The sequence below is a fragment of the Eretmochelys imbricata genome, chromosome 3 (genome assembly GCF_965152235.1).
Source record: "Eretmochelys imbricata isolate rEreImb1 chromosome 3, rEreImb1.hap1, whole genome shotgun sequence".
In the NCBI taxonomy this organism is placed as follows: Eukaryota; Metazoa; Chordata; order Testudines; family Cheloniidae; genus Eretmochelys; species Eretmochelys imbricata.
The window spans coordinates 83,652,736-83,664,779 of NC_135574.1; the positions used below are offsets into that span (position 1 = coordinate 83,652,736).

The following is a 12,044-nucleotide window of genomic DNA, read 5'->3' on the forward strand; positions in this document are numbered from 1 at the left end:
CTGAACAATCTGGGGAACCCTTGTGCGGCAGGCGACTGGCAAAGGGTATCGACTAGCTCCGCTCTAAGCAGGGCTGGAGGGCACCGCTCACAGCGCCTCAGGGCCTCTGATCGCTCTCAGCTAGTGGGGCGGGGAGCCCCGCTGGAGGGGAGGAGCCCCAGCCGCCTGCTACGGCTGCACGCCAGTCACTGAGCGAGCTGAGGAGAGGGCCCGGGCGCGGCTCGAAGAGCGGGAGGGAAGGCGGCACATTTAAAGCTGTGCCCGGGCAGCCCCTCCCCGCAGCAGCCGCGAGTCTAGCGCGGGCCAGGAGGCGGCAGGAGCAGGTAAGGTGGCGCTGCGGGAGGGTTGGTCCCTTGTCCCTGTCACTCCCTTCTTCTCTCCTCCTCGGCTCATCCTGCCTTTCCCCTCAGCTCGGGGCCCGGCGTCCTTCCTCGCAATCCGCTTGCGGTAACTGCATCGCCCTCTCCAGCGCCCGCCGCCCCGCCGGGGCCGGGGCCGGGGCCGGTGGCTCTAGGGACTAGCAGCGGCAGAGCCAAGGCACGGTGCTGCTCTTCGCCTGCTGCGGCGGGCGCTCGGGCCTCAGCTGCGTTAGGAGACCCGGGGGCTGGCTGTGCAACCTCCCCCGTCTCATCGGTGCGTCCCCGCAGCGGTTCGAGTTAGTGACCCAGGGAAAGGAGCCTCTCCAAGGAGAGCGGAGCTGTCTGGAAGAAATGGACGCGGGTGGTAGATCGGGTCATCGGGCTGCTGCTAATACCCTCGCGTACAAAAGCGGGAGCCTGGCTTGGTGGGCTGCTTTTGTACTGCAGGTGTGGTGAAGGGACGTGGAAACCTCGCTAATGGAGGTGAGCAGCGTCTCTCTTGTGGCCTTAGGAGCTAACAGTTCAAACAACAAGCTGGTTAAACAGTGCCCCGCAAAGGGAAAAATGGGTTTGTGGTCGTATATGATCTATTTAGATGGCCTGAAAGTTGCTTCAAAATACTCCCCCTTCCCCTCTCCCCGCCTTGTCTTTTATATTCTAGAAATATCAGGAATGTCCAGTCTGGGTGGTGGGGTTGTTCTTCCTTTTGGGAATTTTCTAGGCGTTCTTTGAAGGGGTGGAGGTGGTTGCATCTTTTAAAAAAAACTCTCCTATTTCAGTTGAATAGTTGTAAACAATCCAAATTTTGATAGTCTGAGTAAAAAATTACTTCCTTTCTTAATGAACTAGGTTTCAGTTGCTTGATACCTGTGCCTCCCTTATATATTCATAATGAAGTTAAAAATACATAAACTAATTTTCCACTATTGTTTATCTATATTCCAAATACAAAGACCCCCCACTGAGATGCAGCATCATCATTATGCTAAGTCCTGTAAAACTTATAGTTAGAGTTCTGTGCCTACATAATGAGACAGGCCAAAGGCCGGGGGAGAAAGGAAGTATTGCTGATAGAAGGTTACATGCTTTGTAGCTTCAGTCCAAGTGCATTGTACACACAAAAGGTGACCAGATGTCCCGATTTTATAGGGACAGCCCTGATATTTGGTGCTTTTTCTTATATAGGCATCTATTAACCCCCACCTCCTGTCCTGATTTTTCACACTTGCTGTCTGGTCACCCTAGACACACCAGAGGTTCCTTTTATCTCTCCACAAACTCCGTTTGTACTACTCTCCCATCCCCCTCAAAAAGTTCCTGCAACCACCCATGCTAGAGAGGTTGCGTGTGCCCCATTCCCCATCCCATTGGTTGTGTGCCCCTCCAGTCCCCCTTCCCATATGCCAAAGTCCTCTGTTCTGCCCCTTTATGCACAGGGTCTGCGGGCTATGAAGTTTTTGCTACTTCAGTTATTTTGGTATAGTTAAAGTGGCAAACCTCTCTAGTGAAGGGGTCTCAAACTCAAATGACCACGAGGGCCACATAAGGACTTGTACATTGGCCCGAGGGCCGCACCACTGACCACCCCCCTCCATCCCTTCCATGAGGCCCTGCCCCTGCCCTGCATCTTCCCACTCCTTCCCTGCCCCCATTCCAACCCCTTCACCAAAATCCCCACCCCAACTCCGCTCCCTCCCTGCCCCTAAGGGGTGCTGGGGGCTCAGGGCAGGGGGTCAGGGTGCAGGAAGGGTGTGGGGTGCGGCAGGGGGCTCAGTCCGTGTGCCTGGAAAACACTAACCCAGACATGTCCTGGTGGACTTTGCTGAGTCACAGAGTTGAGCAATCCCCCATTTTGCGATGCTTGCACAGCCCTCTTACAGCATTGTAAATCCCTTGATTGGAACTCCCCTGCTGATTAATGGTTATTTAGCACCATCCTGGGAATGGGTCACCTCATTTGTCACTGGAGAACTAGCAGTGAAGACTCTCAAACTTACAACATATTTCAGTAACAACCATATAGCAAAATCTCATAACTTCATACACACACATGATATACATATTTTGACAGAACAATGGGTTTCAGAAGATATATGAAAAGTTATGATATGGCATGCTTTGTATGAAATATATCATAATTATATGACTGGTGAATATGGGGGTTCCTGGGTGCTGCTTTGAGGTACAGAGTGCCACACTGGTGTGTAAGTTTGTTTTCAGGACCACCAACCTGGCCCACAGGTTATTTTATGAACCCAGCAAAGCACACAACCACTGCTTGCTGTAGCAGACAAAACCACTGCTAACTCCAGAGTTCAGATCCAAGGAACAGGTTTATATCAGTAGAGGTACAAAGTACCACACCACTGTGATCAGTTGAGAGTGACCTGCCAGTGATCTGGTTTAGTACATACAGACAAGGCTGTACACAAACAAAGGCAAAGACTTAAATTTCAGTACACTTTTATGCTCAAGATGACCCCATATTTTTATCCACACCCCCTCCTCTGATTCATTACATAACGAGTAATAATATTTTATGACCAAATATAAGATTCTGCATTACACCCTAAATTATATAACTTGATTATCTACTTATTAATAGTTTTCTTATTGTTAATTTTAATATTTGACAGGGACTTTCTTTCTTTACCCTGATCATATTTGGTGGGGTCATCACAACCTTTCACTGTTACTGCATCCTTGTTATTTACCTAAATATCAAGGACATTTCAAGAAGTGAAATAACAGATGCTTAGTTAGCCAAAAAGTTGTCTTGCGCTCCTTTCCAAAGGTCTGATGAACCAAACTAAACTAGGCCTACATTTATATTGATTATGCACTTGTCTATCTAATATGTGATATATATGATCCATTAAATACACTTAGGCCCTTACCCTTTTACATGAGGTAAGTTTACCTAATCATCGTCTCACCTCCTTACATGGTGTAACTTTTCTAGTGTAGACTACCACTTACGGTATGTTTACACCTACCTTGGATTGACACTGTGGCGATTGATCCACTGGGGGTTGATTTAGCGGGTCCAGTGAAGACCCACTAAATCGATCACAGATCACTTTCCCGTCTACTCCAGTACTTCAGCAGAATGAGAAGCATAAAGTAAGTTGACAGGAGAGTTTCTCCTGTCGACCCAGTACAGTGTAGACACCACAATAAGTTGACCTAAGCTATGTCAACTCCAGCTACGTTATTAAGGTAGACTTAGCCCTGTAGCGTAGATCTGCCTTCAGTGTTGAACAGAGCCTTCATGCAAACAATATAGGGTAAAAATGGAACCGATCATACCTGAATTTACGCTGGCTACTTACTTACTTTCCTGATACATGTTTCTTGTCACATTGGGCTGAATACAGTAGGTTTCCTGGAGAGTCATTTGTTGCTGGTTCAGGCTTTATTCAGATGTCTGTATGGGACCTCAGTGCTGTAGCTGTGTAGTTACATACACATGTAGAGAATGATTAATTGTCCATTATAAGCTATGGTACATTCTCTGAAAAGAGAGACATTTGGGTGTTAAACCAGTCACCCTACAAATATTAAGCAAACTAAATATAAATATTAGTATTAAATAATATTCATGGCTCAGAAAGGCCTCCCAACATGCAGCAGGGAGAATTCACTGATGGGTGTTGTGGGGACACAAGACATCCTTTTCAAAACTTAAACTTTGTTTTTAAATGATGTTGCAAAGATAACATTAAATAGCTGATCTGAATGTAAACTGATGTCATTTTGTCTGGCCTAAACTAGCACTTAGGGAAAGGAGGTGGGGGAAGAAAATCTCCTAATGGCATAAAAAATGATGGAGGCAATAGCGTAGTATCTAAATCAAGAATTCTCAGACACTTTTGTGGACCACTCCTTCTTTCAAATCATGATATCTGAGATAATCTTCTCTCCTAATCATGATAATAGCCCGTTGGCAACTCTGGAAATTGCTTACATGGAAGAGTTATACTATGAAAATATTAAAAATTGGCTACAAGCACCTAAAATTAATTTTTTTTTTAGCAGCTGGAAATGTGGAGGTGAGCAGCCAGCTTCCTGCAGAGTACCAGTAGTCCACAAACTGCAGTCTGCCACTCTCTCTGCTTTTATTTGTGTAATCTTACACTGATAAAAAGGATGCCCTTCTTCTCAATGTTGCTATCACTGGTGGAATTGCAATGATGTAAGACTTAGCACCAAAAAAGCTAGTGTAACACAGCCTCTGAGTCTCAAGACATAATTGAAATGACACTAAAAATGACTCTAATGTTTTCAGATGACTGTTCCAGAGGCATTGGTGAAACTGATCAATAATCTTGCCAATTTCATGCTGCTGCAGATGCTTTACTGAGCATCAGCAGCCACTATTCCCTGAGGAGTAAGAGCTCCAGCCCTGGCCCCCCAAAAAGAGGCTGGAAGAAGGGCTGGCTAACAGGCCTTTCTGCATTTCCCTTGAAACAGTGAGATGCTCATAGGGTGGGGAGGAAGAGAAGGAGAAGAGACAAAGCTGCTATCTTCTTCTTAAAAAGAAAAGGAGTACTTGTGGCACCTTAGAGACTAACCAATTTATTTGAGCATAAGCTTTTGTGAGCTACAGCTCACTTAATCAGATACATACTGTGGAAAATACAGATGATGTTTTTATACACACAAACCATGAAAAAATGGGTGTTTATCACTATAAAAGGTTTTCTCTCCCCCCACCCCACTCTCCTGCTGATAATAGCTTATCTAAAGTGATCACTCTCCTTACAATGCGTGTGATAATCAAGGTGGGCCATTTCCAGCACAAATCCAGGGTTTAATAAGAACATCTGAGGAACGGGGGGGGGGGAGGGGGGTTTGAGGAAAAAACAAGGGAAAATAGGTTACCTTGCATAATGACGTAGCCACTCCCAGTCTCTATTCAAGCCTAAGTTAATTGTATCCAATTTGCAAATGAATTCCAATTCAGCAGTCTCTTGCTGGAGTCTGGTTTTGAAGTTTTTCTGTTGTAATATCACAACTTTCATGTCTGTAATCGCGTGACCAGAGAGATTGAAGTGTTCTCTGACTGGTTTATGAATGTTATAATTCTTGACATCTGATTTGAGTCCATTTATTCTTTTATGTAGAGACTGTCCAGTTTGACCAATGTACATGGCAGAGGGTCATTACTGGCACATGATGGCATATATCACATTGGTAGATGTGCAGGTGAACGAGCCTCTGATAGTGTGACTGATGTGATTAGGCCCTGTGATGGTGTCCCCTGAATAGATATGTGGGCACAGTTGGCAACGGGCTTTGTTGCAAGGATAGGTTCCTGGATTAGTGGTTCTGTCGTGTGGTATGTGGTTGCTGGTGAGTATTTGCTTCAGGTTGGGGGGCTGTCTGTAGGCAAGGACTGGCCTGTCTCCCAGGATTTGTGAGAGTGTTGGGTCATCCTTCAGGATAGGTTGTAGATCCTTGATAATGCGTTGGAGAGGTTTTAGTTGGGGGCTGAAGGTGACGGCTAGTGGCATTCTGTTATTTTCTTTGTTAGGCCTGTCCTGTAGTAGGTGACTTCTGGGAACTCTTCTGGCTCTATCAATCTGTTTCTTCACTTCCGCAGGTGGGTATTGTAGTTGTAAGAATGCTTGATAGAGATCTTGTAGGTGTTTGTCTCTGTCTGAGGGGTTGGAGGAAATGCGGTTGTATCTCAGAGCTTGGCTGTAGACAATGGATCGTGTGGTGTGGTCAGGGTGAAAGCTGGAGGCATGTAGGTAGGAATAGCGGTCAGTAGGTTTCCGGTATAGGGTGGTGTTTATGTGACCATCGTTTATTAGCACTGTAGTGTCCAGGAAGTGGATCTCTTGTGTGGACTGGACCAGGCTAAGGTTGATGGTGGGATAGAAATTGTTGAAATCATGGTGGAATTCCTCAAGGGCTTCTTTTCCATGGGTCAAGATGATGAAGATGTCATCAATGTAGCGCAAGTAGAGTAGGGGCATTAGGGGAGGAGAGCTGAGGAAGCATTGTTCTAAGTCAGCCATAAAAATGTTGGCATACTGTGGGGCCATGCGGGTACCCATAGCAGTGCCACTGATTTGAAGGTATACATTGTCCCCAAATGTAAAATAGTTATGGGTAAGGACAAAGTCACAAAGTTCAGCCACCAGGTTAGTCGTGACATTATCGGGGATAGTGTTCTTGACGGCTTGTAGTCCATCTTTGTGTGGAATGTTGGTGTAGAGGGCTTCTACATCCATAGTGGCCAGGATGGCGTTATCAGGAAGATCACCGATGGATTTGTAGTTTCCTCAGGAAGTCAGTCGTGTCTCGAAGGTAGCTGGGAGTGTTGGTAGCGTAGGGCCTGAGGAGAGAGTCTACATAGCCAGACAATCCTGCTGTCAGGGTGCCAATGCCTGAGATGATGGGGCGCCCAGGATTTCCAGGTTTATGGATCTTGGGTAGTAGATAGAATAACCCAGGTCGGGGTTCCAGGTGTGTGTCTGTGCGGATTTGATCTTGTGCTTTTTCAGGGAGTTTCTTGAGCAAATGCTGTAGTTTCTTTTGGTAACTCTCAGTGGGATTAGAAGGTAATGGCTTGTAGAAAGTGGTGTTGGAGAGCTGCCTAGCAGCCTCTTGTTCATATTCCAACCTATTCATGATGACAACAGCACCTCCTTTGTCAGCCTTTTTGATTATGATGTCAGAGTTGTTTCTGAGGCTGTGGATGGCATTGTGTTCTGCACGACTGAGGTTGTGGGGCAAGTGATGCTGCTTTTCCACAATTTCAGCCCGTGCACGTCAGCAGAAGCACTCTATGCAGAAGTCCAGTCTGCTGTCTCAACCTTCAGGAGGAGTCCACCTAGAATCCTTCTTTTTGTAGTGTTGGTAGGGAGGTCTCTGTGGATTAGTATGTTGTTCAGAAGTGTGTTGGAAATATTCCTTGAGTTGGAGATGTCGAAAATAGGATTCTAGGTCACCACAGAACTGTATCATGTTCATGGGGGTGGAGGGGCAGAAGGAGAGGCCCCGAGATAGGACAGCTGCTTCTGCTGGGCTAAGAGTATAGTTGGATAGGTTAACAATGTTGCTGGGTGGGTTGAGGGAACCATTGCTGTGGCCCCTTGTGGCATGTAGTAGTTCAGAAAGTTTAGCTTTCTTTTTCTTTTGTAGAGAAGCAAAGTGTGTGTGTTTTAGTAAAGTCCAGCCACGAGGAAGTTTGTGTGGAAGGTTGGTTTTTTTATGAGAGTATCCATTTTTGAGAGCTCATTCTTTATCTCTCCCTGTTTGCTGTAGAGGATGTTGATCAGGTGGTTCCGCAGTTTCTTTGAGAGCGTGTGGCACAAGCTGTCAGCATAGTCTGTGTGGTATGTAGATTGTAATGGATTTTTTTACCTTCAGTCCTTTTGGTACGATGTCCATCTGTTTGCATTTGGAAAGGAAGATGTCTGTATCTGTACAAGTTTTTTCATGCAGTTGATAGATTTCCACTCCGTACGGCTAAATGCGGTGCCTTGCATGATGACAGGTTTCAGAGTAACAGCCGTGTTAGTCTGTATTCGCAAAAAGAAAAGGAGTACTTGTGGCACCTTAGACTAACCAATTTATTTGAGCATAAGCTTTCGTGAGCTACAGCTCACTTCATCGGATGCATACTTCACCTACTACAGGACAGGCCTAACAAAGGCCCCCCCGTTCCTCAGACGTTCTTGTTAAACCCTGGAATTGTGCTGGAAATGGCCCACCTTGATTATCACACACATTGTAAGGAGAGTGATCACTTTAGGCACACCTGAGGCACCTAACTCCAGGAGAGGGTTCACAGCTGAGAATCACAACCAGAGATATGCACCTACCTGTAGTGAGGACTTAGGCATTTTTGTCTGTGAGAGGGGCGAGGCTTAAGATGCACCCCTGCCATCAGCGTCTTCCATTGGCTAAGTAAGGGAGCTCTCTATGTAGCATGCTGTCTGTTGTGGATCATATTCTAATGTGCCTGTCTCTCTCCATTCATTGTATAGAGAGCCTAGGTGCCTAACTCAGACTTTGTGGATTGCATTGATGTTCCTGTAATTTTTCTAGGTGCCTAAAAGTTAGGGGTTGTGATGCTGAATGTGAATCTAAGCCTCCGGTAAATTGTTCAGCTACCGAATTATATCCTTTGGGTATTAAACTCCTATAAACTGGAAAGAAAGGATCATGAGATAATGTAATGCAAGCTTACTTATGTGTTCCTGTGCTTCCTGCCCCATGCAAGTAGAATTGTCTACTGTATTTTATCCTCTGCTGCTTAGTAATCAAGACTGCATATGATCTCCTGTCCTGGTGAAGAAGGTTTTCTCATCAGTAAGAGCTACTGTGGCAGGATTCAATTTAGATAATGTGGTTTGTAATCTGTAGTAGATACGATGTTGCAGTGTTCTGTATGACATCCTAGAATACAGTGGTTGTCAGTAGCAATAAAACTGCATTGGAATGTTATGGGCTGAAGTACTCTCCAGGACAGGATGGTGATTTGTACACGATTTTGAACAAATTATTTGTTCGCTAAACTATCTAACGAAAGTTGTCAGAGTGGACTGTGATAGTTTGGCTGTGTCCCAGGTCTTAGGGAAACCTCTACAAGCTCTAGTTCATCTGAAGGGTTAGCTGTGAGAGTGTCTTGAAATCAGATATGTACTGACCAGAAGATTTCTGAGCTTGATAGCAGCTATTTAATAGTAATTTAGAACATGAGGAACGTATCCAACCGAGAATCTCCAATTTCTTGAGTAGCTTGAAGATGCAGCATAGCAAGATGTTGGCTCTTTTTCTGTTTTAAATGCCCTCTGAAACATCAATACTGACCGCTTTTTCTGGAAATTTTTTTCTGTTTTGAATATTTTTTTCAAATTGACTCTCGTCTGGGATCTAACTTTATTTAGATAAATGCTGTAGTATGTTGTGGGTTCCTGCTTCTTCCTGTTGGTTCCTTTTGTTAAGCCACCAAATGAGTGGTGTAAATTACTTTGTCTAAACAGAAACCACGATGCTGTGCTGAGTAGACATTGGGGTTCATGCTGGAAGTGGTACAGCAAATAATCTTCTGTGGCAGACAATACCCTCTTTCTGCTACTCGGGGAAGAAAAGGTGAGTCTGCTGCAGTATTTTAATCTGCTGTATGAAACCACAGTTTTACTGTATTACTAGGCCTGCAAGTAAATGTCTTTTCTGTAATGAGAATTGTCTTCCACTGAGCTGTGATGGTGTGATTAACACTTGCCTAATTCGGTATTGCAGTCGCTCTTTTAGAGTTTAATTATTTAGGCTTGTTAAAGGAATCTTACACGTGCCTGATGTGTTTTGATAAAAGCTGTCATCTTCTGTGACTGTTATAACTTTTGAAGTACAGCACAGAACCAAGTTTCTGGGACCCAAGTTAAAACCAAAGATGTTGAATTTGAAATAAGAAACACTGTATAAGGCCTTGGAAATTCACAAATTAATTTGTGAAAAATAATGAGGAATGTGAGTAAAAATGGGGCTTATGCATTTGAGCTGACTTTGAGATAGTAAGGAGTCAAGAATGGATGGCTAGTAACTATTATGTTACAAGGATTGTAACAATCCTCCAAACAATCCATAGTTACAGTAGCAGGGCAGTTTTATGAACTCGTCATTAAAACACGATTGCAATAAAACTGAATAGAGGTAAACTTGAGCTGTGAAGTTCTGACTGAGAGTTTTGATGTTAGGCCTCTCTATATCCAACAGATATATTTAAATAAAGCACCGTAAGAAATAGTAGGGTTAAGAAACCATGAAACAACTGACATTCTTAAAACTTGTTTCTAATTTTGTCTTGAGCATCATTAAGGTCAAATTAGAAGTAAAGTAATGCAGTAAGCAAAATATTGTTTATACACAATCAATAATCCAACACATCTGAAAAACACTTAAGAAATGCATTTTTCATGTTCTTATTGTCAATTTTTTTTTCTCCATTTGGGTGGAATATATAACTAATAGTCAGATCTTGAATATTTAATTTCTAATCTAAATATCTGAATGGAACTTGAGTTAGTTATCCTGGAATAAACATTTTTGGCTGAGCTCTGAGGGTCAACTTTACTAAATCACCTAGTCCAAACTTCATTGTCTGTATCTCAAATACAGTTAAACTGTCTTTTTTTTTTTTTATTTTATTTTAGGCAGAATAAACATGCCCTTGAAAATCTGCTTCTGACAAAATGAGGAGTGTGGCGGGGGGGAGGAGGAATTCTTTTACTGGATTGTATTAATGGGAATACAGCATATTTAAATCAAGAAAAGGAAGGCGGGGTTTTTTTGCTTGGCCATTATTAGGTTTCAGCTGTATTAAATTTTGGACACCACATGTTTATTTAAAAAACACCTGCTTTGGTGGATTCAGAGGTTTGGGGTGGGGTAAAGTATATGTAGGGAAAAAGGCATGCTCATTGTACATTAAAGATCAGACATAAGTGTCCTGTAAATATATGAGGATGTTAGGAAAAGAGTGCATTATTCCCTGGTCAAAAAGTTAAACAGAATAAATGTGTTCAGAAGTCAAGAAGGAAAAATTTTAAGAATCTTTTTGGTAATAAAACAAGATGCCAAGGGAATCTGTAGCATTTCTCTCATTGGTGATTTTTTTTTTTTAAGGAATTTGTTGGGAGTTATTTAAGCTGCAGTATTCTTGACACAATGTAGAGGGAAGGACCAGCTGACTTGCTCAGTGTTCTTTCCAACCCAGTTGATTTCATTTGATACAAACTTAGGGCTTGTTCAAGACAGGGCATTGGATTAGTTGTTGGTGCTATAATAATAGTCCATTTAGGAAATAATGGCATTATGTATATCTTTCCTTCTACAGACCATGGGTTCTGAATCAAAGCAAAGTTTCATAGGAAGCTTTCTGCAGCCTCCAGATAAAATGTTTGTTCCTACCTTTGGTCAGAGCAAGTCAAAGAAGGCAACAGCTACCATTGGTGACATGCTTCCTGCCCCAAACAACCAAGGTAAAGCCACAAAAAAAAGTGTTCTTTTTAACTCTATTAAGCAAATTGCCTTGTCTGTTCTACTTATGATCTAAATGACTAACGTTCATTGGACTGGAGGCTTGTGTGGAGAATGAGTAGTATCCCCAGACTTGGGGGCTGTATCCTAGAAGCTGGTTGCCACCTCTCCTAACTTTTTGGCTGTGAAATCTGTTTTGCTTGAAAATTGGAGATTGCTTCTGTAGAGTTTGAAGTTTATCACTTTCTTTTTAGCATTGCTTTGATTTGAAACTTTGATTTTTGTTTCAGAGTAACAGCCATGTTAGTCTGTATTCGCAAAAAGAAAAGGAGTACTTGTGGCACCTTAGAGACTAACCAATTTATTTGAGCATAAGCTTTCGTGAGCTACATGCATCCGATGAAGTGAGCTGTAGTTCACGAAAGCTTATGCTCAAATAAATTGGTTAGTCTCTAAGGTGCCACAAGTACTCCTTTTCTTTTTGATTTTTGTGTGACATTGTTTGCTTCCCTCTAGGTCAAAAATCACTTAACTTCCTGCATAAGATCCCCTGGAAAACTTGAGGAGAAAATACATTGTAAAGAACCAAAGTTATAAACTATTTTGGTTATGGATAGTTTTGAGCCAAGTCTTGTTGCCGTTAAATCAATAGCAAATAATTCACATTTGGTGGGAGCAACGTTGGGT

The 12,044-nt window shown here is 43.2% G+C and overlaps 1 protein-coding gene across 1 annotated transcript in view; it reads left to right on the plus strand.

The window, feature by feature from the left end:
• The first annotated feature begins 757 nt into the window (after positions 1–757).
• Positions 758–12,044, plus strand: part of CEP57L1 (centrosomal protein 57 like 1) — a 37,420-nt gene continuing 26,133 nt past the window's right edge. Inside the window, exons 1-2 of the mRNA XM_077811700.1 lie at positions 758–842; positions 11,215–11,359. Coding sequence (XP_077667826.1) covers positions 837–842; positions 11,215–11,359 — 151 coding nt within the window. The 5' untranslated portion in view covers positions 758–836. The remainder of the gene's footprint in view (positions 843–11,214; positions 11,360–12,044) is intronic.